General features: G+C 36.8%; 1 protein-coding gene across 3 annotated transcripts in view; it reads left to right on the top strand.

The window, feature by feature from the left end:
• Nucleotides 1–26,116, top strand: part of LOC150107299 (fibroblast growth factor receptor 1-like) — a 334,528-nt gene that overhangs the window by 217,419 nt on the left and 90,993 nt on the right. For all 3 annotated transcript variants that reach the window (XM_090391806.1, XM_090391807.1, XM_090391804.1), the window contains one exon: nt 12,344–12,482. In XM_090391806.1, the coding sequence (XP_090247932.1) occupies nt 12,344–12,482 (139 nt within the window). The remainder of the gene's footprint in view (nt 1–12,343; nt 12,483–26,116) is intronic.

Below are 26,116 nucleotides of genomic sequence, written 5' to 3'. Positions count from 1 at the left end.
TGATAATTACATCCTCCGATGAGATGACCAAATCCAAGATCCTTAATCCTCTTGTGCCCTCTGTTACATACTGTCTGAGGTAGTTATCCCTCAAAAACTCAAGAAACTCATTTTCTTTACTTCCAGTTGCTATCTCTTCATTCCAGTCTATATTGCCATAATTAAAATCACCCATAATGATCACCCTTTTCTTATTTGCTTGGCTTATTTGACTATACATTTCACTATCACCACCATCCACATTACCAGGTCTATAACAACATCCCACCAAGTATTTGATTCTATTCACCTCTATCTCACATCATACCCCTGATATATAAGTTAAAATAAGAAAGCAAAATGATACTGATTGAGTAGTTTTTCTTTTACTAAAATTTTACTAATATACTGGATTGTTAACTGGAAAATACAGTAGTCCCTCGATTAATGCCTTTTCGATTAGTGCATCATTTTTTTTCGATACCCAAATTCAATTAGTGCGCCTATATACATCTTAAAAATAAAGGTTACAGATTTTAAAAATTTTTGATCTAGCCATTTTTTATGGCTAACTATTTAAAAAATCACTCACCAGGATGAAATAATTTAGTTACCGATTTGAAACATTTTACAAAGTATTTTTTAATGGCATACTACACTATTTCCATGTACGCTATGTTCCAAATTTATCGCCAAAATTTATGTCATCTGCTTTACATAGCATTTTGCTGATCATATCACGTCCAATTGTTTTCCTTACTTTATTTTGAATTATTTTCCTAACCTTTAATCATGAATAAAAGAATTAGTGAGCGAAAAATAGAAGTGTGAAAATGATTCGAAAAGTAATCTCATTGGAAGAAAACTTGAAATAATAAAGAAAAATGAACAATGCGAGTCCAGAGCAGAGAGAGAACACAAAAATGGGCGAATCAACTGCTGAATACAAAAAGAAAGGTAAGGCTGTTTTAAGTTCATCATGCATGCATGCACTCAAAATCAAAATATTATAATGACTGAATTAGAGAGACTTCTTTTTACATGGATCGAAGATTTAACCAAAAATGATCCCGCTAAACACTGGCCTTATTAAATCAACTTTGTCTTTTGTATTTGTCTCTCTCTTATTAAAACAGCATTGTCTCTTTGTAATCTGGAAAGAAAGGGCTATCAATGATGGAAAAGAAGAATTCCACGTTAGTGCTGGGTGATTTGAGTGTTTCAAAAAGAGAAATAGCCTACATAATGTTCTAATCACAGGAGAAGCTACAATGCAGATAAGGAGATATCCAGAGATTTTGAAGAAAATTGTGTAAGAAGGAGACTATTGTGATCAACAAATATTTAATGTCGATGAAACAGGCCTTTTTTTTGGAAGCAAATGCCTTCCAAGACTTCTAGCCAAATCAGAGAAATCTCAGCATGGTTATAAAGTCACAAAGGTGAATGAAATTACTGCTAGGAATATGCAAGCCGTTTGGAAGCACATTCTTCCACATTGTGCAAATGATTTTACAGGCTTTTCAAATGAATCTAAGTTAATTAAATCTCAAAACTGAAAATAGTTTTCATACAATTGAAGTTTTTAAGCACCAATGCTTAGAAACTGACCCTGGTGAAGAGAGAAGCAGTAAAATTTGCAGAAGAGGCAATAGGGCCATACTGTCAGTTGTATGAAAAAAAGAAACAGAATGCCCACCAAACTATGTTAGCTCAATTCTTTGTTAAGAAGCAGAATAATAAATTTATATTCGAATATGTTTTATTGTCTTTCAGCTTCATGGTTTTCCTTTAACTAGGCCCTGAGACATACCCTAATTCTTTTATATAAAAAAAAAAAAAAAAATTAAGAGTAAAAAAAAAGACACCTGAGGAACAAATTACAGTGGTACCTCACTAATCCGAACTAATAAAAACCGTGCTCATTCGGATTAGCGAAATTCCCCCCTAGATACAATAACAACTAGTGTTTAAGACCAAAATCATCAGATTCTAACATCAATTTAATTCTGTAAATAAATGAAGTAACTGATAGGAAAAAAAGCTATTGTACTGTAATGTCTTTCTTCTTCTTTCTTTTTCTGCAGCTTCTCCCACTTAAGTGGGGTCACTGTTGATAATGAGTCTCCTCCACACCTTCTTGTCTTCGGCTGTCACCACATTCAAGTTCTTCATCCTCAAGTCCTCCTCTACCAGCACCCTCCATCTCTTCTTTGGCCACTCACACCTCTGCCTTTCTTGCACATCCATCTGCATGACCCTTCTTCCCATATATTTGTCCTCCCTCCTCATCACATTTCTCAGACGATCCTTTCTGGTCACACTGCACATCCACCTAAGCATTCTCATCTCTGCTACTTCCATCCTGCTGATGTTATTTGTCCTCAGGGCCACAGTTTCTATAGCATATGTCATAGCTGGCCTCACTACTGTCCTATAGATTTTGCCTTTCAGATTGATCAGCACCCTTTTATCGCATAACACTCCAGCCATCTCCCTCCAATTCCTCCAACCCGCCTGTATCATGCATCCCACTTCCTTCTCACCTCCTCCATCTTCTTCCACTGTTGAACCTAAGTATCTAAAGTCCCTCACCTTCCTGATGACATTTCCTTCTAGCTCCAGATCTGTCTCCTGGCTGCTACCGCCCTCTGTGCAACATATACTCTGTCTTACTTCTGCTCAGTCTCATACCTCTCGTTCCAGTACTTTTCTCCATCTTTCCAGTTTAGTTCCTGCATCTTCTCTTGAATCTGCACGCAGCAAGATGTCATCTGCATACAACATTGTCCAAGGTGCATCTTCTCTCACCTCCTCTGTTACCACCTCCATCACAATATTAAACAGAAACAGACTTAATACTGACCCTTGGTGCAAGCCAACTGTTACTTGAAAACTTTCTGTCTGTCCCAGACAGGTCCGCACACTTGTCTTCACATTTCTGTACATTTCCTGCAACAACCTGACATATTTCTCCGGCACCTTCTTCTCCCTCAGACACCTCCAGACTTCTTGCCTTGGCACTGTATCATATGCTTTCTGCAGATCGATAAATGCCAGATGTAGCTCCCTTTGTTTCTCTCGATACCTTTCCATCATCTGCCATAACCCAAAGATAGCATCTGTTGTTGATCTACCAGGCATGGAGCCAAATTGTTCCTTTGCAATCTCCACCTGCGTCCTCAATCTACCATCAAGAACCCTTTCTAGGATTTTCATTGTGTGGGACATCAACTCTTGGCTTCTTGATTTCTCTCTCTGTCCTCTTCCACTCTTGACTCATCCCACTTCTGCTTTGCCTTCCTCTTAGCTGTCACTGCCACTTGTACATTATTATTCCACCACCAACCCTCCTTCTGCTCTCTAATCTTTCCAGATGTCTCACCAAGCACCTTGATTGCACATCTCAGGATTACTTTTGAATTATGTTTCCACCAATCTTGTACACTTTCCAGTCCATCCAAAATCCTCTCTAACACCCTCTTCCTAAAACAATTCCTCACACTCTCCTCTTTTAAGCAAAACCATTTAATTGTCTTCATCCCATGGCATCCAGAGGTTCTTATCTTCAATCTTATTTTAAAGTCTGCACACAGCAGTCAGTGTTGCTGTGCTACTTGATCTGTTGGAATTACTTTACAATTTGTCACAACCTTAAGATGCTTTCTTCTAGTCAAAATGTAGTCAATTTGTAAACTGTTGTTACCACCCCTAAATGTTATCAAATGTTCTTCCCTCTTGTAGAAAAACGAGTTCACAATTGCCAGATCAAACGCTACTGCAAAGTCCACAATCCTCTCTCCTTCCTGGTTCATCATTCCCACTCCGTGGCCACCATGCACCCTTTCAAAGTCTCTGTTCTGTCTTCCTATGTGTCTGTTCAAGTCTCCTCTGACAATCACCATCTCATTTTCTTCCAATTCCCTCATTTCTTCATCTAACATGTTCCAGAACTCATCTTTCTCCTCTGCTGTACAACCAACTTGCGGGGCACATACACCTAATACGACCACTAGCTCTTCTCCAAGACCCAATTTAATTCGCATGATCCTGTCGTTCCTTCTACCGACTTCCAGTACTTCACCCTTCAGCCACACACCACAATTCCTACACCATTTCTTCCTTCATTATTCACTCTAGAGTAGAACAATTTATATCTATCTCCCAGTTCCTTTGCCTTTCCCCCCTTCCACCTTGTCTCCTGCACACATAAAATGCCCAACTTCCTCTTCCTCATCATGTCTGTCACCTCTCTTCCCCTTCCAGTCATGCTTCCAACACTCAGTGTTCTCACTCGCAACATCCTCTCCACCTGCTGGGCTTGCTTCTTTAAACGCACCCGCCCTTGATGCGGTAGCCCTCGTCCACTTCTCGCAGCTGTAGGGCGATGTGGCTGCGCGTCGCTTAAGGGGTACGCCCTAGCCCTTATATCATTTTCTCTTTGACTCATATCATAGTTTGAGCTGGAATTGAAGTTTTCCGACCGGATGCCCTTCCTGACATCAACCCTAGCATTTATCTGGGCTTGGGACCGGCACTTATTGAGGCTAGTTTGCTTTCTTCGGTGGCTGCATAAGACGAAATGACTTAGCAAGATAGGAAAGACTCACCCCTAGCCCTCGAATACTCTAATAGCATCAGGGGGAAGGAGCAAGAAGAGGAGAAAGAAGCAAAGAAAGAAGAGGAAGGACCAGTCTACAGAATAATATAACTGTAATGTAAAACTTAAAAAAAAATAATACAGTACACAAGTTTATTTTAGTAAAAAAATTAGCTTGTGTGTACCTGTATTGTTGAAGATTCTGATTTAATAAAATTGCATAGTTCAGTGCATAACTTAATTTGCATGAAAAGTATCGCTTTCTTGAAGACAACACAAAAAAGTTTCACAAAATAATACAAAAAAAAAGTGTTTTTATTTCTTTGTACAAATGTCACTGATTTTCTCTTGCTTCTTGGAAGCTAAACTTTTTTCGAATGCTTTTTCTCAGAGCTGCATTAGCAATAAAATTTTGTGGAATGGCATATCATTCTGCCTAGCCCATTCTATACACTGTCAACTGCCTCTTCATGCTTTACTCTTTTTTCTTCGATTTCTTTATCGTCATCATATCTTCTAATTCATTCTGTAGCGTCATATTTATAATTTCAGCATCTGATTTGATTTTGAATTCACTTTGTGAAATTTCAACATTTGGATTTATATTTTTAACCAAATTATGCATGTTTTGAATTTCCTCTTTTTGTGTATCACCGTAGTTATACTGTAATAATAATAAAATAAATAATAATAGTTAAAATAATAATTATTAAATAAAAATAATAGTATACAAAATAATACTTAATAAATAAAATTTTTTTTCCCCTTTCAAACCGCAGTTCAGATTACTGGAAGATTCGGACTAAAGAGGTTCGGATTAGCGAGATACCACTGTATACATTTTCCCATAGGTTATTATATTCGATTAGTGCATTTTTGATTAATGCGCCTGTTTTAAAGAACGCATTAGGCGCACTAATCGAAGGATTGCTGTACTCTTTTCATGCTTTTGGCAAACTCGCTAGAATAGGTTTGCCTCGATGCTTCAGTGCTCTAGGCTTTTCTTTTATAATTTGAATACCATAATGGTTTAATTATGGTAATCAAATTATAAAATATTTAATTCTTTGTTTAAGAAGTAAATCAATAAATTTCTTCCTTTAATTTAAATGAAACTGTAGTTTCATTTAAATATGTTAAATGAACTGTATGTTATGTTAAATTATGTAACAATTAATGAAACTATGACATTATTCCTTATGCCATCACTGGATACAAGAAATTAAGGTATGTTTACCTTAACTGTTTATCAATTGTTTATTAATAATTAGTATGATTTTAAGATGTGTGTTTACTCATGTAGTGTGTGTTATTTTGATTCCTAAGTTTTGTATAATGGCACTAGATGTCCTATAGCTTATCCACTTTCATTTGCTGAGATTTCCATTAAAGGAAAAAAATCTGTTATAGCACTTGCATAAGAATTGTGAACATTCTTATCTTTCTTTGGTCATCTTAATCTTCTCGATATATTAGACTTAATGGCCTGTTACACTCGAGTAATTTGACTTCATGTAAACTGAATGATCGGATAAGAAGCCAAATTAATTATCACCAACTGTTTCATGAACAATTCATCCAAAGCGATTTCATGCTAGCAAGTGTAAAACTGTACAAAGTTGAAGTGAGGATGTAGCAGCTAGTGATGAGCAAACTTGATATTAATAAGGCAATAGGACTTGATTACATATCACTATGTTATTTAAAGAAATGTTCCAGAGATTTAACAATTTCTAACATAGCCCATATTATGTGCTGGTTTGCACATTTGGAGTTATAGTTATGTTAGAAATTGAGGAGGACTAGGATCCTAGAATTAGGTTAATAACAGCAGAGTTCTCTATGAGAGACAGCACAGGTTTGTTGTGGAGGAGGTAATGTTTTTGCAGTTTAGTTATGTATTGACAAGTGGGTAAATATCACCAGCCTACACTAGGTTGCAGGTTTTAATCTTGCTTTGGGCATGAATGTTTGCGACTTCCTTTAGGTGGGTGATGAACTTCACTGCCTGATGCATGACCATCACCCCACTTATTGGGGACCTGAAGGGGCTTGAAAAAGTTCTGTGTATAGTAGAGTATAAAGTTCTGTGTATAGTCTCAGAGTAGAGTTCCAGACTATGTAAAAAAATAAAAAATAAATAAAGTAAAAAATTTAATAAAAATAGGGAAATAAATCCCTAGCCTACTCACAGTACTAACGTACCATATGTTTACAAAAATATTTCATAAGTGGGATTCACGTTAAAAAGGGAGTAGCATATCATGATTTTGAAAGGTCTTTTGACATGCTGATACATGACAAGTTAGTATTTAAATATGGGTAGATCAGTGAGCATCTGAGTGACCACATGGCATCTATTGATGTCCAATGAATAGATGGATTAAGGTTTTTAGAAAATTATTGCCATCACAGGCCACTGTGCTATTGAAGCACAGTTCTTTTGTGTGTGTTTACACACACATAAAGACCAACTATATCAAACTATCATCCTTAGTATGCCAATAAAATTAGTATTGTCTACATTAGTGAAAAAAAATAATAAACACTCCTCTTGGCCATATCAGACAGGTCTTAGCAATCTTGCTAATACTGTTATATAACTCCAAGGGATGACTCCCTTTATTTCTTCTCTCTTGATGAAATGTGTTGAAAAATTTTTTCTACCATCTATCTATAATATCTGTTATTCAAGAATTCAGTTATTCAAAAAAAAAAAAAAAGAGAGAATTCAAGATGATAGTCATTCGGTAATCTGAAGATGTGCCTTGGACAATATTGTATGCAGATGACATCTTGCTGTGTGCAGATTCAAGAGAAGAAGTGGGAACTAAACTGGAAAGATGGAGAAAAGTACTGGAAGAGAGAGGTATGAGACTGAGCAGAAGTAAGACAGAGTATATGTGTTGCACAGTGGGTGGTGGCAGCCAGGAGACAGATCTGGAGCTGGAAGGAAATGTCATCAGGAAGGTGAGGGACTTTAGATACTTAAGTTCAACAGTGGAAGAAGATGGAGGATCTGAGAAGGAAGTGGGATGCAGGATACAGGCGGGTTGGAGGAATTGGAGGGAGATGGCTGGAGTGTTATGCGATAAAAGAGTGCTGATCAATCTGAAAGGCAAAATCTATAGGACAGTAATGAGGTCAGCTATGACGTATGCTATAGAAACTGTGGCCCTGAGGAAAAATAACATCAGCAGGATGGACGCAGCAGAGATGAGAATGCTTAGGTGGATGTGCGGTGTGACCAGAAAGGATCGTCTGAGAAATGACTATGTGAGGGGAACAGTGAAAGTTATGAACTTAGGAGCGAAGATACAGGAGGCAAGGTTGAGATGGTTTGGTCATGGGATGAGGAGGAAGGATGAATATGTGGAAAGAAGGGTCATGCATATGGATGTGCAAGAAAGGCAGAAGCGTGGGCAGCCAAAGAAGAGATAGATGGAGCTGGTAGAAGAGGACTTGAGGATGAAGAACTTGAATGTGGTGACAGCCCAAGACAGGAGGAGGTGGAGGAGACTCATCATCAACAGTGACCCCACTTAAGTGGGAGAAGCTGCAGAAGAAGAAGAAGAAGGTCATTCGGTAATCTCAGTACAAAGATAGTTGGCTTCAAGAAGTCACTACACTGGTACAGGAAGCAATGTTTTAAAGAAGGGTGGCAAGCAGCATATTACATGATTCTGTCCTTAAACTATTTGTTGTTTAATTTTTTATGTTTTATGCTGAAGTTCAGAGTTTGAGAGGAGATAGTTTCTGATCTAAAATTTGAGAGAATAATTGCAGAAAGCTCTGACATGATGCTACAAGAAGTTGGTTTTGTGAGCGCTTTGGCCCTCCAAGGAGATAATGGTGGAATAAAAAGATGATGCAGTGATTTGTAGATGAGGATTTGAAATCAAAGGACATGTTGCAAACATGCAAGTTACTCAAATTGCTCTAATGCAAAGGACTTGTATATACAGCATAACCTCTTAAAATGCTAACCTTGTTTGAAAATAGTTTATATAATATTAATTTCATAATGCTATTGTTCTGATCTGCATTCATGTTCATTATAGAACAGTGTGTGTGTAGTATAATTCCCAATGCTGTATTGACATGCTGAGTTGGTTTGTTAATTTATTAACATTTATTTGTGGATTATAGAGACTTAAATAGGGCTCCATTACTTCAGTCCTTCCTTTAGATACTAGCAGTAGGAGGAGGAGATATTCACATTATTAAGACTGTAATAATGTGAGAAATGAAGAGAGAACAGAAATGCAAGAGGAACAGAGAAATGGGGGAGCCTAAGTCAACAGGACGACATGGCATAGAAAGAGTGGATATTGGAAGTAGTAATGAATGGGGATGATCAGCATAGAAATGAAATAGATTAGGATGCGAATGGGGTATTTGAGATTGAAAGGATATATGTGGTAAGTGGGTAATATAGGTGTTAGGCAAGGGCAGGTGTGGTGAGAAAATCACAGCTAACAGGTGGCTTGGGTAATACTGGTTATAAACCTAGAAGTGAAATGCTGTGTTTATTTACAAATGCCAGGAGTATTAGAAATAAGGGAAATGAAATTGTTTCACTGATCAAGTTTATTTGCCCCAAAATCATTGGAATAAGTACAACATGGTTTAATGAAGATGATATCCTAACGAAAATAGAAATAGAAGGGTACAGTATTTTTCACAAAGATAAAGGACAATAAGGGAGGGAAAGTGCTGCTAATGATAGCTGTGCAATTATGTCCACATAAGGTAGGCATAAAAGAGGAAAATAGTGGGAATGGTTCTGAGGCAGTGTAGTATGAGGTGGAGGTTGACTGGAAGTGATATTTTGTTTTATGTTGCTATAAGACAGGGATTGTAGAAAGTGATGATGAAAAAATGTATAATTAACTTGGATTAGTGAACAAAAGAGTGATTATTATGGATGATTTTAATTATGGTGATATAGATTGGAATTGAGAATCAGGAAAATGAATTTCTCAAGTTCTTGAGAGATGGCTACCTCCGCCACTATGTCACAACATTGCACAAGTTGTGAAGACATCAGATTACAGCAATGATGCAGATGAACTTAACTTGTAGAAATAAAAGGTGGGCATGCAAGGATCAAGAGGATCTAATCATTTCGTCAGAGAATGTAATTGTCAGTGGGGGTGCATTTCCCTCCAGTTGCTGAGAGAGTGATCATGAAATTATCACATGGGATGTAGGTTATCCATATGAAGACTTCTGTGAGGAAAGGGTATATATGGAATTACGAGGCTAGTGATTATGACATGCTTAGAAGATAGCTTGGAGCTATAGCAGGAAATGGAATGAGGAGTTGAACTCTAAGGGAATAAATGCTGCTTGGGAAACTGACAAAAAAATGCATAACAACATCAACGTGTGAATGTATTCCATAGGTCAAAAGGACTGACTAAGGTAGGTAATTAAAGATGCCAAGAAATTATATTCTTGGTTTAATCCTTCATCCAAGCAAATGTAAGCAAACAAAGTTTGTGCCTGAAGTAATTTCAGGACTGGGCAACTCGTATATAGAAGCTAATAGGTGTAAACTGGATGAATGAGAAGACTAAACTCGAAATCTGGAGAAGGCATTTTGGAAGCAGCACAAGATGAATAATGGTAATAATCAGTTGCGCAAAGAGTAATAAAGGGTAGGTCAGGAGAGTGACTCATTGGTAAAGACTCAGCAAAAGTGCAAGATGAGTAGAAATGAGTAAATAAGGTCAAAGCCTTGTGAGTTTTTTTTTGTTATGTGGCAAGTAGAAAGAAGAATGATTATGGTAAGATGTTAAAGGATGCAAGTGGGAGATTGGTGACTGTGTCAGAGGACATAGTCTGGGTGTTCAGTGAGCAGTTCACTGTGGTGTTCCATCCTCAGTGTGAAATAGAAGCTTAAGTGTAGAGAATGAAATGAGAAAAGACTTAATGGTGAGCAAGCAAGAGGTATATGAGGAGTTAAGTAAGCTAGAGGCAGTAAGACTTGATGACATATCACTATGTGTCTTAAAGGAATGTTCCAGGGAGTTAACATTAGTCTTGGCCTACCTGTTTACAAAAGTCTTGCAACAGCACAAGACCCAGAGGAGTGAAAGGAAGACAAAATTGTTTTGCTTTACAAAGGTAGTGATAAGGCTAAGGCAACAAATTATAATTATAGGCCAATCTGTATATCTGGAGTTGTAGTTAAGGTATTGGAAAGGTTGGTGAGAGGGTACAAAAGTGGGTTGATAACGGTGGTATTCTTCGTGCTTGTCAGAATGTGTTTGTCAAAAGGGAGGTCATGTTTTACAAACTTGCTTATGCACTATAACAAAGTGACAAATTATGTTTGACAAGGATATGCATGTACAGAGGTATACTTAGATTTTGCAAAGGCTTTTGATAGATTGCCACACCACAAGTTGATCATTACACTGAAGCAGATGGGATTGGATAATAGACAAGTGAGTTGGATAAGTGACTGGTTATCAGATAGGTATCAGCAAGTTGTATATTAATGATATCAGATAGGTTTAACTGGTATACAACTGTTTGTGGATGATGCAACACTGGAGAGAGAGAGATGAGGAATCAAGCAGATGTGGCCTTACAGGAGGACTTGAATAGATTGTATTAGTGGGTAACAGTATGGAACTGTCAGTTCAGTGTTGTAAAGTGTAAGGTTCTGAATTTGGTAGGCAACAACAGGATGCAAAGTATACACTTGGTGGGGAAATTTTTTGAGAAAGCTGAAGAGATAAGACCTTGGGGTGGTGGTGGACAGGGATATGACATTCACAGGTCACACTGCACAAGTTGTGATGACATCAGATTACAGCAATGATGTAGATGAACTTAACTTGTAGAAATAAAGAGGTTCTGGTTCCATTGTATAAGACTTTGATTGGGCCTTGCATGAATTATTGTGCACAGATTTGGTTTCCTGGTTTTCATGGTGATGAGAATATATCGGAAAGTGTCTAGAGACTGACAGAGATCATAACTAGTCTTTAGGATGTGTGATATGAGGACAGATTGAGAGAATGTAGTTTGTAAAGCCTTGTGAATAGGAAGGAGAGAGAGAGGGGGGGATATGATTAAAGGGTTGTTACAAGGTTAATGTAGAAGAAATTTTTCATAGAATGAGAAGGGGGGGGTAGAACAAGGGAGACATAGCTGGACAAAGCACAGTTTGATGTTCTTGTGTGTTACAGTGTTTGTCACCTGCAGTGAGTCTTTTGACTCCGTGGAGGTTTGATGTTAATAATAATAATAAAAAATGAGAAAATAAATAAGATTGGATATTATACATTGTACAGGGGGAATGTTACCTATTTTGTATTGGAGTATGCATTATACCACTCGTATCTGTGGTTACCCTAATGCTCTGTCTAATGGGTTCGCTCTCTGTTTGTGTGTACACATGTTCATTTCAATGTGACTCAGACTGCAAGATTTGTGTCTAAATCTAAAATTAGATTTGCACAAATAAAAATTAGCATTATTTTATTATATAAATATGTCCTATTTACGAAGGAACATTATTTCTTCCAGCAGAAGAGAAAAGAAAAAACATGAAATTATACCAAAACAGTAATATTCATAGATTTTATTTGTATTCAGCTTTTATATTGGATTTCTCTTGAAAGAATTATATTTCTAGTCATAGGGTCCATTTCCCATGTAGAAATAATGTCAAGTTTTTTTTTCTTCATTATTGTATAAAACACATCGAATTTATTTATTTATTTAATTAATTTTTTTAATATTTAGAGTTCTGATCCTAACATCACAGATCCACGTGTATTGATCATTGACAATGTCACATTCCATGATGAAGGCTGGTATACCTGTTTGGCAGGAAATTCCTTTGGGATCTCATATCGAAGTGCATGGCTTACTGTTTTACCATGTATGTATATTATTAATATTAACATGATTTTGTTTTGTAATGTAACTTAGACTATTAAGCCTGGGTTTGCTTTTATTTTATAGCTTGACATTCCATGCTTCCTTCCTTCCTGGTTAACTTGGTTTCTCAAATCATATTCAGTTACTCAACCAAACTGAAGGTTGTTATACTCTAAGCTTAAGTTAGTTTGGATCAAGTTAGCTGCAAAATAAAAGTTTAATTAATTTAGATTACAAAATACATTTTTTAAAAAAAAATTCTCATGACATAGTATATAATGCATTTCAATAGCAGTGTTACATAATCTTTAGTTGAATATATATTATGATGCCTCCATGGAGTCTCACTCATCATAAGACACTCCATGTTACCCTAATTTATCATGCAATTTTGTGTGTGTGTGTGTGTGTGTGTGTGTGTGTGTGTGTGTGTGTGTGTGTGTGTGTGTGTGTGTGTGTGTGTGTGTGTGTGTTAATTCATGTGTTCTCTGACTGATTTGCAGATACTCTCTCTCCACTCTTCTTCAATCCTGGATTCATTCTAATCCAGGATTGTAGCAGAATTCTCTCATGAAGAATTTTGCCAATATATCAGCAGTTTTCCACAACACTGAATTCCTGTTGCTACAAAAATACTAAATTTTGTTCATTTTGAATAGTCTGGAAGTTCACAACAGGCTCTTCAAGAAAGAACTTAAAGCTGTTTTGCTTCAATATGGCAACTGCTGTGGGAATATATAATGTCCATTATGAGATGGTCATCCACCTTTTGCCATCTTCCATTTACAAACTAGAATGTACAACAGAATTTTCTGGAATGAACTTATAGATCCCTTCAAAGAGCAATTATTATTGTCTTTCCAAAGCCAGGTGAGTATCCAGAAATTCTAGTAAATTAGTGTTCAGATGTCAGCTGTAGCCACATCCAAGTTCTTCATCTTCCTCCACCACCACCTCCCTCCATCTCTTCTTTGGTCATTCGTGCTTCCTCCTCCCTTGCACATCCATCTGCATGACCTTTCTTCCCACACACTCTTCCTCCTGCCTCATCACATGGCCAAACCATCTCAACCTTGCCTCCTGTATCTTTGCTCCTAAGTTAATAACTTTCACCATTCCCCTTACATAGTCATTTCTCAGATGATCCTTTTTGATCACACCACACATCCACCTTAGTATTCTCATCTCTGCTACCTCCATCCTGCTGATGTTATTTTTCCTTAGGGCCACAGTTTCCTTAGCATACATCATAGCTGGTCTCACTACTGTCCTGTAGATTTTCCTTTTAGATTGATCGGCACCCTTTTATCGCATAGCACTCCAGCCATCTCTCTCTCTCTCTCTCTCCACTTCCTCAATCCTGCTTGTATCCTGCATCCCACTTCCTTCTCAGCCTCACCATCCTCTTTCATTGTTGAACCTAAGTATCTAAAGTCACTGACCTTCCTGATGACATTTCTTTCCAGCTCCAAATCTGACTCCTGGCTGCCACATGTACTCTGTCTTACTTCTGCTCAGTCTGATACCTCTCTCTTCCGGTACTTTCCTCCAACTTTCATGTTCAGCTGCCACTTCTTCTATTGATTCTGCACACAGCACGATGTCATCTCCATATAACATAGTCCAAGGCAGGTCTTCTCTCACTTCCTCCATCACAATATTAAACAGGAATGGACTTAATGCTGACCATCGATGCAAGCCGACTGTCACTGGAAAACTTTCTGTCTCTCCCAGGCAGGTCCGAACTCTTGTCTTCACATTTCTTTACATCACCTGCACCAACCTGACATATACTAAAAATTTATTAAAACCTATTTATTAAAAACTTTATATTCTACTAAATCTTCAAAGTCCAAGTGGGTAAAACCTGTCTTGATCCTTTGAGAGAGAGAGACCCACAAAGGCATGTATGAGGGTGGTCTGAAAAGTTCTTGGCCTCGACCACTGATGGCAACGCTATCGGCAAGATTTTATTTTTTTAAGTTGGTAGAATTGTCATAAGCATCCATGTGAAATTGCAAGTCATTCTATCAAGTAGTTTGCTTTATACAGCTGTCTGAAGCAAAAGTTGTCTGTATCCCTTTAAATGAAATATCGTGCAATTATAAAATTCTTTGTAAAAGAAGGTTTAATGCCAAAAGAAATTCATTCGAAGTTCATACAAGTTTATGGGCACTCTTCTCCTTCGTTTTCAATAATTAAGAAATGGGTTGCCGAGTTTAAGTGGCCTTACCAGCCTTGAAGATTGATCCACATGAAGGACATCCAAAAAGTGTAACAACATCAGAAATTATTGATCAAGTGCACGATATGGTATTGGATAACCGGCGAGTCAAAGTGCATGAAATTGCTGAGACTATAGGCATTTCAAAAGAACGTGTAGGATATATTTTGCATGTAGAATTGCAAATGAAAAAGCTTTGCGGAAGATGGGTGCTGCGCTTGCTCACAGCAGATCAAAAATGCACTTGCATGAAAATCTCTGAACAGTGATTGGAGTGTTTTAACAGGAATAAAACTAATTTTGTGCATCGATTTATCACTATGGATGAGACTTGGATTCACCATTTACACACCAGAATCTAAACAGCAGTCAAAACAGTGGACAGAAGCCCGTTGTTCATCGCCAAAGTCGGTTCCATCAGCAGGAAAGGTCATGCCACTGGTGTTGTGGGATGCTAAAGGCATTTTGTTTATTAATTATCTTGAAAAGGGTAAAACAATAACTGGGGAATATTATTCCGATCTCTTAACCAGACTAGATGAAAAAGTTTGTGAGAAAAGATCTGGTTTGCAGAAGAAAAAAATAATCTTTCATCAGGACAATGCACCTGCCCACAAAGGTGTTTTGGCAATGGGAAAATTATGGGATCTGCAACTATTAATTATTGGAACAACCATGCTATTCCCCAGATTTGGTTCCCTCTGACTTCTGCCTCTTTCCAAAATTAAAACTCTTCCTTGCTGGTCAGCATTTTTCTTCGAACCAAGAAGTGATTGCAGCTGTAGAGGAGTGTTTTGCATAATGGCACTGGAGCATCGTTGGAATAAATGTATGTCTTAAGGGAGATTATGTTGAAAAATAAAAATAATTTTGAAATTGTAAATCTGTTTTTTCATTGTTAGGCCGAGAACTTTTCATACCACCCTCATATTAGTGCCATGCTGTTTGTTGTCAAAGTAACTGAATTACAAAACAACAACTTCCAATTGTAAATAATGTTTTCTCTGTAAATGAGTTTACCATCTTTTGTCATTCTTGCAATATGAGAGTCATAAGGAAACATTTGATTTCGCTGACTGAGTTCAGATCCCCCCCCCACAGAAAACTGCATGCATTTTTCCACAAGCAATGTCATTTTCAAGTAAATGCTGGAGAACAATGAATGATGAAGCATCCTAGTATCCACATCCCTCTTGGAATGGGGATGTATTCTTTGCTCTATTTATATTGAGCACTTATGAGATCAAGACTTATGGGTCTCATTTAGGGATGTATATTCAGCATCTGCTAGATACATGTGCACACAGGAAGTTCATGAAAAAATAATTTTTTTGAGTGGTGATTAATTTTAAATAAATAGTCATGAGCTGTTTCAAATATCAAGATATTCACTGTATGATTAAAAATCAAATAATATAAAATTTTGCCATCAAAGCATATGCTAATTAGCATATGAAGTGAGAGAAATGTGGTTCTGATGTGGAGCATGTGACAAGTGACTGGTGACATTTTAATGGATAAATGCAAGCAGAGATCAAGTTGCACACAAGTATTCACATGCATACTGACTGAAATTTGGGAATTAAAGGTGCAGGCTCCCAAGAGCACAGCTAACTTAATTCTACTCAGTAGATTACTGGCAACCCAGAAGTAAAGTATAGTCAGATATTCCTTATGGTTTCCTGTTAGATATCTGTAATTTTTTTTTTTTTTGAAAAAAAATTTACATTTATTTTATTCTTCTTGCAATGGGAAGATGTTTTTTTAAAGATATTTTGTACAACTTTTTCTAACCGAAAATATAAAAATAAATCTTTTATTCCCTTATAGGGAGTAGACAAAGCCTTTTAACCATATCTAGCTTTTGGAGACTTGAGTGGTCAGTTCAATCTCTACCAGTAGCCAGTCAGAGATAGCTGGCACTATCACTAATTAGAAGTGGCAATCTCTTGGTATCTAACCCTAACATGATATGTTTTTGTCTGAAATAATGTGGGTTCTGTGGTCAATTTTCTTGAGTTTATGGGAAGAGAAACCCAAGTTTCTGGGAAGGGGGGGGTGTTACTGCTTCCCCATGCCAAAGATTGACTAACTCGGGGAACTGGTCAAAGAAAAGCTTACAATAAGTTCCTCCAGTCAGCAACTAGACTTGAACTTAAGTCTATCTTTGTGCAGCCTAGTGCAGAGAATGCAAGTGCCACTTCCACTGAGCTACACAGACCTACCAAACCAAGAATATGAGACCATATTAAAAATTACCAAAGGTGTTAATTGTTAAACTATGTCTGCTTCATTCAAATTTACATAGTGGTTACATCTCAGAAGAAAGATTGAACTGATGTATAAGTAGAATGGTTTTTTACTTGATAATGTAAGATTTTATACAGATTTACTGATTTTTTAATAATGTTGCCTTATTTCAGCACATTCCCTATTAATACCCACCATATATCACTGTTTCAAGTCTTTGCTTCTGCCAGAGATGGTGCACTTTGATTACTGAATCCTATCCACCATCATACAATCAGAACTGCAAATGGAACATTTTGAATTCATCTATTCTTAATCATAGTGAATGAACCATCTTTGTTATTTCAATGTTAGCAGCTGTTTTTATTATCATCCTCATCACAGTTAGTTCAGGTCCTATCGTATTCTGTAATCCTATAAGTAGAATGGTTTTTACTTGATAATGTAAGATTTTTATACCGATTTACTGATTTTTTAATAATGTTGCCTTATCTCAGCAAATTCCCTTTAATACCCACCATACGTCACTGTTTCAAGTCTTTGCTTCTGCTAGAGATGGTACACTTTGATTACTGAATCCTATCCACCATCATACAATCAGAACTGCAACTGGAACATTTTGAATTCATCTATTCTTAATCATAGTGAATGAACCATCTTTGTTATTTCAATGTTAGCAGCTGTTTTTATTATCATCCTCATCACAGTTAGTTCAGGTCCTATCGTATTCCTTCAGCCATATGGCTGGTGGGAGGTAGCTATATGCTATCATACTAGTGAGATAATTATGAGCAAGGTGATTTCCCCATTGCCTTCCTTGCCATAGTATATTTTATGCCTGGAGCCTTGTGTGTTCACGGGACTGGTTTGCCAGTTTAGAGGGATGAAAAACCCAAGTTACTGGTGGGGGGAAACCCTCCACCTCTGTATGAGACCAGTTTACTCACCTTTAATTGAAAGAGACCAGATAAAAGTTCCTCACATCACTGACAGGAATCGAACCCAAGTCTTTCTGATGAGAAGGCTTTGTCTATACTGACTAAGCTATGGAGGCTCTTCATTCAGGTATGAATAGGGAAATACATGCAGAAATATGCATATAACAACTTATGAAGATAGTCTCTTAAATAAAGTTGAACCTGATTATGTGTCGACAGATAAATTTCTCTTGGTTCAGAGTAAGAGCACTGAACATATGTGAGGGTCGATGTCTAATTTGGTGTCCTTCTAAACACCTTAGTTGAATTTTGTGAATTGTTTCTATTAGAGGTCTTTGCTGGCATTCCTGAAGAATTGACAATATTGCGGATATGGTCTTTTCATGTAAGGTTGAACAAAATTATATGAGCACCTGGGAAGTAGATGATATGTCTTTATTAATAAGAAGGTATATATTCGACCCACAGAATGTTCCTCACTAAGAACAACTATAAACAGGACTGTAAAAAATCCAGTATCTTAAAAACAAAAATAAGAATTCTAATACTCTAAATAGGACATCATTGTTTCTGAAAGAATGTTGATTCCTGTCATCATCGTAAATAGAATTTAGCTTGATGTAATTTTTTTTTTTTTTCACTAGAGGTCATGCCAGTAGAATAACGTGATCAAATCAGTTTCTTTAGCTTACAGTTAATAATGTAACTCAGCTTGTCTTGTATATTGATGTATGCTCCGGATGATGATCTTGATGTGAAGATCGAAACGTCGGGATAATAAAAAAGTTTTTTTAACATGGTTGTAAATTCCATAAATTTTTAAAATGAATGCTGATCACCATGTAACTCTAAAAGAAAGGATTTGAATAAGCTAGAAGATAGGCAAATGAATGGGGGTGTTGGTTTAATGCAGCAAAATGTAAGGTTCTTGAGGTTTGGGACACATCAGTGGGGCGCTGCATACTCTATTGGAGGAGATATACTGCAGGAAGTAGGGGAGACAAGAGATCTGGAGTTGATAATTGATAGAAACATGAAATTCAAGGGACATAATGCAAATATGGTGGAGGTAACACAAAGGATTGCTGCAATAATGAGAAGGACACTGACCTGCAGAGATAAGAGTTATCATTCCATTGTACTACACTTAGACTATTGTTCTCAGATTTGGTCCCCAGGATTTGAAGAGGATAAATTAACTATGGAAAGGGTAAAAAGGCGGATAACAAAGATGGTTTCAGAACTGTACAATGTTAGTTATGAGGATCGGCTGAGAGAATAATGTGGACTGCAGAGTTTGGTGGATAGAAGAAGCAGAGGTATTATGATTGAGACTTTTATACTGTGGAGAGGTGGTTACAGGGTTGACACTGGGGAGTTCTTTCACTTGGTTGAACAGCGGGAAGGAGTGATGACAAGGGGTCATCCCTGGAAGTTACAAAAGGAAACTGTGAGCAAGAGGGTGAGGAGTGGTTTCTTTGTATGGACGGTGGTTGAACCATGGAATGCATTGCCTGATAGTGGTGAGAGAGTGAGAACGGTCAATGAGTTTAAGGAGTGGTATGATAGACTTTGTGTTTCCTAGGAGGGACCTCCCATGTTGAGTCTTGATAGACTTTTGTTTCCTAGGAAGGACCTCCCACGATGAATCTTTCGACTCCTTGGAGGCGTAAATATTAATAATAATGGGAAATTCCTTTTTTATTTAATTTAATTTATTTGTTTTGGCAAAGCATCTATAGCAAGAAAACAAAACCTAATAATAATGCATAAAATTAAATAATAAAAAATTCAAAATAATTCAAAAAGTTCACTGGTGAATTATTCAACACTTTTCAGTGCACTTCTTGCACACTGAGGTCTTCATTTTTCTCTTGCCATTTCTAGCTTTGATTCTTAGTCTTTTGAGTTTTCATTCTTGGTGCACAATGAATTAGCAGGTATATTTATCTGGTTGTATGCATTCTGCTATAGTTCTAATTTGACAAATAGTGTGGATATATTTTTTCCTTTTCATTTCCAGAGGCTATATGTACTTAATCATTATGATTTACTTAATCTTGCTGATTCCTGTGCTGCTGTTTAATGTCACTGTATTTCTTAATTAATTCTTCGGTAGTCTTTGTCATCAATTTCCTTTGAGAAAATTTTACTACTACTTCATGGATGTACTGGGCAATAATTCAAGCTTTTGGATGGTTCATTGGGTATTGGATTTTATTTTATTTTATAATGTCTCTTTATGGTATGAATCAGAACTTTCCAATGAAATTTATTTGCTATTGTTTTAGATTTAAAAATACTGAGACAAATTTTTATATGTACTTTTATATTTACAATTCCATAGTCAGAAATTTGTTCTACTTTATTATCAACACTGCAGTTTTTTGATGCTGTCACCCATTTTCTGATTTATGCGTACTCTATTTGGTGGGAACATCATCATCAACAAATTTCTGACAAGTTCTCTCAGTGAGTGTACAGGATATTATGATAGTACTACATGAAAAGTTTCAATACTAACTTCTAATAGACAATTTTCCTCTAGATTAATCTGTTATCTATCAAGACTCCAATATTATTACATCTTATATTTCTATATTCTAAGGAATTTTTTACTGTATCAATCTGCATAGAGTTTGGTCTTCCTTTGAGCTTTTTTCCTACTATCTTGGAAAAGAATACTTGTTTTGCTAACCTTCCATCTCCCATTCTGTCTAAGTGACCATACCATCTGAGATTAGCTCTGTTAATACGTTCCTGAATGCAAACATCTTCTTTCCTAATATCTTCATTTTTAATATGATACTGCCATCAATGTTATCTGTTTATTCTCCTAGTCTTTGTCAGAACTCTCACGTCTGTGGCCTCCAGCTTTTGATCAGCTGTTTTATTTCTAACTTAGCTCTCAGATTCATAAGTTAAAACTGGTTTGGACACCACTTTGTTATTCAGCTAGTTTAGCATTTTGACTAATTTCTATGTGTCATATTATTCAGTTGACTTCCTACCATACCAGCATAATTCCGTTGTCGATTTCCATATGTAATTTGCCATCTTCACTAAAAATTGTGCTTAAGTATGATTTATTTGTTCTATATGTTCTCCATTTAGGATGCAATTATTATTATCTTCAATGTTTCTGCCTATTTTTCTTTGACTATGTTTTTTCATTGCTGATTTTCATACCAAATTTATTAGAACTGTTATACAATTTATTCAGGGAATCTTGCAGACTTGTATTGGAAGTATAATAAACGGAAAGTATAATAAAATAACGTTGTGTATGGGAGAGCAATATCCTGCAAAAGGAAAGTCATTAGGTGGTGTGCCTCGGGGGTCTGTTTTAGGGCCATTGCTGTTTAATCTGTATGTTAATGATATTGGCAAGGATTTGGATAGAGATATTCAGTTGTTTGCAGATGATGTGAAGTTGGGACAAACTATGAAGAGTAGAGAAGATCTTGTGGTCTTACAAGAAGACTTGCATAGATTAAATGACTGGGCATGAGAATAGGGATTTCAGTTCAATATTGCAAAATGTAAGGTTTTAAAATTTGAGAAACAAAGATGGGATGTAGAATTTACACTTGGTAGGGGATATATTGTTGCAAGTGGAGGAAATAACAGATCTTGGGGTGATAGTGGATGAGGATCTAAAATTTAGAGAACACATTGCCAAAATTGCGAGGACAACACAATGAATTCTGGGAATGATGCAGAGGACACTGACTTGTAGAAGTAAGGAGATTCTTGTTCCATTGTATAAGGCTCTGATTAGGTCACCACTGTGCACAAATTTGGTCACCTGGTTTTCAAAAGGATGAAGAGATGTTGGAAAGATTCCAGATGTAAGTGACTAAGGTAGCTTTTGATCTCTGGCATGTTGAATATGAGGAAAGGTTGAGAAGATATAATTTACAGAGCCTAGTGGATAGGAGGAAGAGGGGTGATATGATATTAACTTACAAGTTAATAAGAGGTTGTTATAGGGTCAATGTTGAAGAGGTTTTACAGATGATGCTGAGAGATCAGGGAGAACCAGAGGTCATTTCTGGAAGCTGTATAAAGAGGGTGTGAGCAGGGATGTGAGAAGAGCAGGTTTTTTGCATGCAGAGTTGTGAATGATTGGAATGAGAGGGTGGTGTCTGCCGAGAATTTCAGTTGTTTAAGGCATAGTATGATGAGCTGTGTGTATGACCAATGGATCTCCTAGATGAGTCTTTGACTCCATGAGATCTTAGGATAATAAGCAGACATGTTGGAGGGGGATCCAGAGAATATTCACAAAAGTGATAAGTGGTCTTTGAAATGTGGAGCATGAAGACTGATTGAAAGAGTGTAAATTGCAAATGTATCGTGAATGGGAGGAGAAAGAGAGGGAATATGATTGAGACATGTAGGTTAGCCAACGGTTGTTATCTGGTTGATGTGGAGATTTTTTCATAGAATAGGAGAGGGGGGGGAGAACAAGAGGCCATCCCTGGAAGGCCTCTTGTTCTTCCCTTGGCTGTGTGGGAAAGGTCAGAGCTGAGAAGTGGGGAGAAAGTTCTTTGCATGGAAAGTGGTTGGTAGGTATAGTGTATTGCTTGAGTGGAAATGCATTACTATTATGATTCAGGCCTTTGTGGAGTCACAAGACTCATCATGGGATCAGTACAAGGCACGGTTGGATGTGTTTTTGTGTGTGACGATGATGTGTACCTCCCATGATGAATCTCTGACCCCATGAAGGTCAGATGTTAATAATATCATATGCATAAAGTATAGAGCTGAGATTGATATCTCGAATTTTGATATGAGGTTTCATACCACTTACCTTCATAATGTGATCCATATAGATGATAAATAAGCATAAATAAGGTAAACCCTTGTGTCACATCTGATTTAACATCAAACCGTCTTTCTGTACCGCCTTCAAATCTAACTACTGACTTAAATAAAGTACTGTTTGATATAATGTCCCATTTATACTATTTTGAACCACTTTCCTCTTGGCACCTTGTCAAATGCCATTTCCAGATCTATGAAACTGAAATAGAGATTCTTGTTATATTCTCATGATTCTCATTGATATGTATGTGTGTATAATAGTTAAAGTGAAAATCCGAACCTCTGCTTGGTCTGAATTCAGCTTACCAATCTTCCTTTTCACAATTTTTCTTTGCATTTCTGAAGTTGATCTCTGGCATGTCGAATATGAGGAAAGGTTGAGAAGATGTAATTTACAGAGCCTAGTGGATAGGAGGAAGAGGGGTGATATGATATTAACTTGCATAAATCTTACCAGGAACACTCATTAGGGAAATGAATTTGTAATTCTCACATTTATTATTATTATTCAGGCCTCCATGGAGTCAAAAGACTCATCATGGGAGGTCCTTCCTAAGAAACACAGTCTATCAAGACTCATCAAGGGGAGGTTCCCCCCCCCTAAGAAACACAGTCTATCATACCACTCCTTAAACTCATTGACCGTTCTTGCTCTCACCACTCCATCAGGCAATGCATTTCATGGTTCAACTACCCTCCATGCAAAGAAACCACTCCTCACCCTCTTGCTCACAGTTTCCTTTTGTAACTTCCAGGGATGGCCTCTTGTCATCCCTTCCTGCTGTTCAACCAAGAAAGAACTCCTCGGTGTCAACCCTGTAACCACCTCTCAACAGTTTAAAAGTCTCAATCATATCACCTCTCCTTCTTCTATCCACCAAACTCTGCAGTCCACATTTCCTCAGCTGATCCTCATAACTATCAATGTACAGTCCTGAAACCATCTTTGTTATCTGCCTTTGTACCCTTTCTATATTTCATTTATTCCCTTCAAATCCTGGGGACCAAATCTGAGAACAATAGTCCTAGTGTGGTCTGATCAGGATCTGCAGCTTTCTCCTTTTACAGATGGGTACTATGACAGCTCTACTCCAATCTTCTTGAATTTGACCATCTGTCCAGGTATTCTGAATTATGCAGTGCAGCCACTATAAAAACTTTTGTATCTCCACATCTGAGCATTTCTGTTGAATATCATCTACTCCATCTGCCTTTACACATTTCAAGCTTTTGCTGGCTCCAAATCAGGCTACATGTTGATATGTATTCCTGATTTGGATGCCTGTTGAGTGTTTTCTACCATTCTGCTGCCACTGTTTGTTTGTTTCAAGTAGTGTTTCAGGTTTTGTTTAGCAAGTTTTACTCAGTGTTCACCTTCTTACATTTTTCTCTTTATTCTCTAAGAGCACAAGCTGACTTACTTTCCAGGAACTTTCATGCTCTTTTCTTTTCCTTCACTGCCTCTTTACCTGAGTCCATTATGGAGTTATGATTTTTCTCTCTTTGCAGACAGTCTTGCCACTCTCTGAATGAACTTGTTTTCTTCAGGATTTGTCACTGAATCTCCAAGGTTTGGTTGTTGTTTTCAAACTCTTTAATTTTTTTTTTTAAATAATGTTTGTGTATTTTAGTCTATAGTTCACATCAGAAAGCAGCTGAACTTTAATTGTTTTAAAACTTTCTTACACACTCTTCTTTGCATTATGAAATTCAATTTTATCCTGCTCAAGGCTAAATGGGGATCACTTCCAATTTCAAATCCTCTGTATACTCTTGTATCCTAAACTAGTGGGAAAACATCGTTATTAACATAATCAATGAGACCTATCGTATTTCTTTCATCTTCTTTGCATGTGAATTTGTGCACATTTTTATGTTGGAATATACTGTTAGTAATTTTAAGTCCTCTCTTTGTGGGAGCATCCAAAAAATCGCAAATAGATCACATTTAAATCGATGTTAATTGAGTAATATCAGTACAAAATGGCAAAGCTTATAACTGCATAGAACTAATCTCTGACCATTAGTAAGTGCACAAAGTGTCTATTTTAGTAAATAAATGTGAATTTTTTTTCAGATTTTTTTTTTCAGAAATTTTCTCTGTAAATTGACAAATTATATTATGTGCATTGCTTTGTTTAGCTCAGATGTTAATTTTCATTCATAATATTGTGATGCTTGAAAAGTTCTATTTTTTTTTGTAATTTCTCAAACTTCAGATCCTGTATGTGCATCAAAATCTCCACCAGTAATATAAGGGTTCCTTGTTGGGACAGCACAAAGGTAGTCTGAGCTGATTGTAGAAAGCATTCTTGGAGGTTTTCAAAAGTCTCAGTGGGTGCATAGGTACAGATTATAGCTGCTTTTGTGTTTGAGTTTAAAGTTATGGCCATTATTCTATCAAAATTTTTTGTAGATGACACATAATTATATATTTATAGATCCTTTTGTTGACCATGGTTCTAGCTCCCTCCCACCTCCCCACAAGTTTATCAGTTGATGGATAGATGGTATATTTTTTGCAGTTGTATATAATTTTGAAATATTGGATTCAATCTGCATCAAGGTCTACTGACTTGGCTCCATGCAAAGTTTGCAAAACTTTCCATGTCTTAGTATAAAACACTGTAGCTTGATACAAGGAGTGGATTTCTCTGCAGTTGATACTTTGAATGCTTACCAGTTCCTGCTTTAGCTTGTGGGTTTCTTTGAATTTTTTTCATCATTTTTATTATTCTCATTTTTTTGTTTTGTATTTTTAGTGATTTTTTATGTACTCCAGGAACCCCTGCTGACAAACTTCATAACTTCATTTTTGAAACAAAAGGAATGCACTAGCAGATTTTTCTGCATTGCTTCTTTGGTAATTGGTCATTTGTTAAAAAAAAAAAAAAAAAAAAAAAAAAAAAAAAAAAAAAGAGGATTTGCTTGACATGCTTCACCAGCCACATTAATCTACTGAGATATATATCCAGTGTTTCCTTGGGAGCACATGCTAGGAGGTGTGACTTGCCACTCCTGTCTTTACTGTATACCACCAAAATAAAATCATGTCCAGACCATGATTTTATTTTGTCCATAGTCACTTTTTGACCAACCAATTACATTTTTTTGTCCATAGTGAGAAAATTTGTATAGCACCTGTCAGACTACTAATACCCCTTTGGTTTCCAACTAAAACCATTCCTATAAGCTCTAGACTATCAGTAGATAGTATTGTATGGAGGCTACTAAATATACTACCATAGCACATTTGTATTCATAATGGAATGTAACTCCTCCACTTCCCAATTCCATGAGATGGAAACTCCCCCACCATTATTTGGGGGGGGGGAACTGAAACTAAGTGAATTGTTCATTTAATTTAGGAAAAATTAAGATAACCATTAA

This window comes from Typopeltis vanoorti, chromosome 4 (assembly GCF_054136105.1).
Source record: "Typopeltis vanoorti isolate ZY-2024b chromosome 4, IOZ_Tvanoo_1.0, whole genome shotgun sequence".
Taxonomy (NCBI): domain Eukaryota; kingdom Metazoa; phylum Arthropoda; class Arachnida; order Uropygi; family Thelyphonidae; genus Typopeltis; species Typopeltis vanoorti.
Note: the sequence above shows the minus strand (reverse complement) of the source record. Positions and strands in the feature narration are given on the sequence as shown.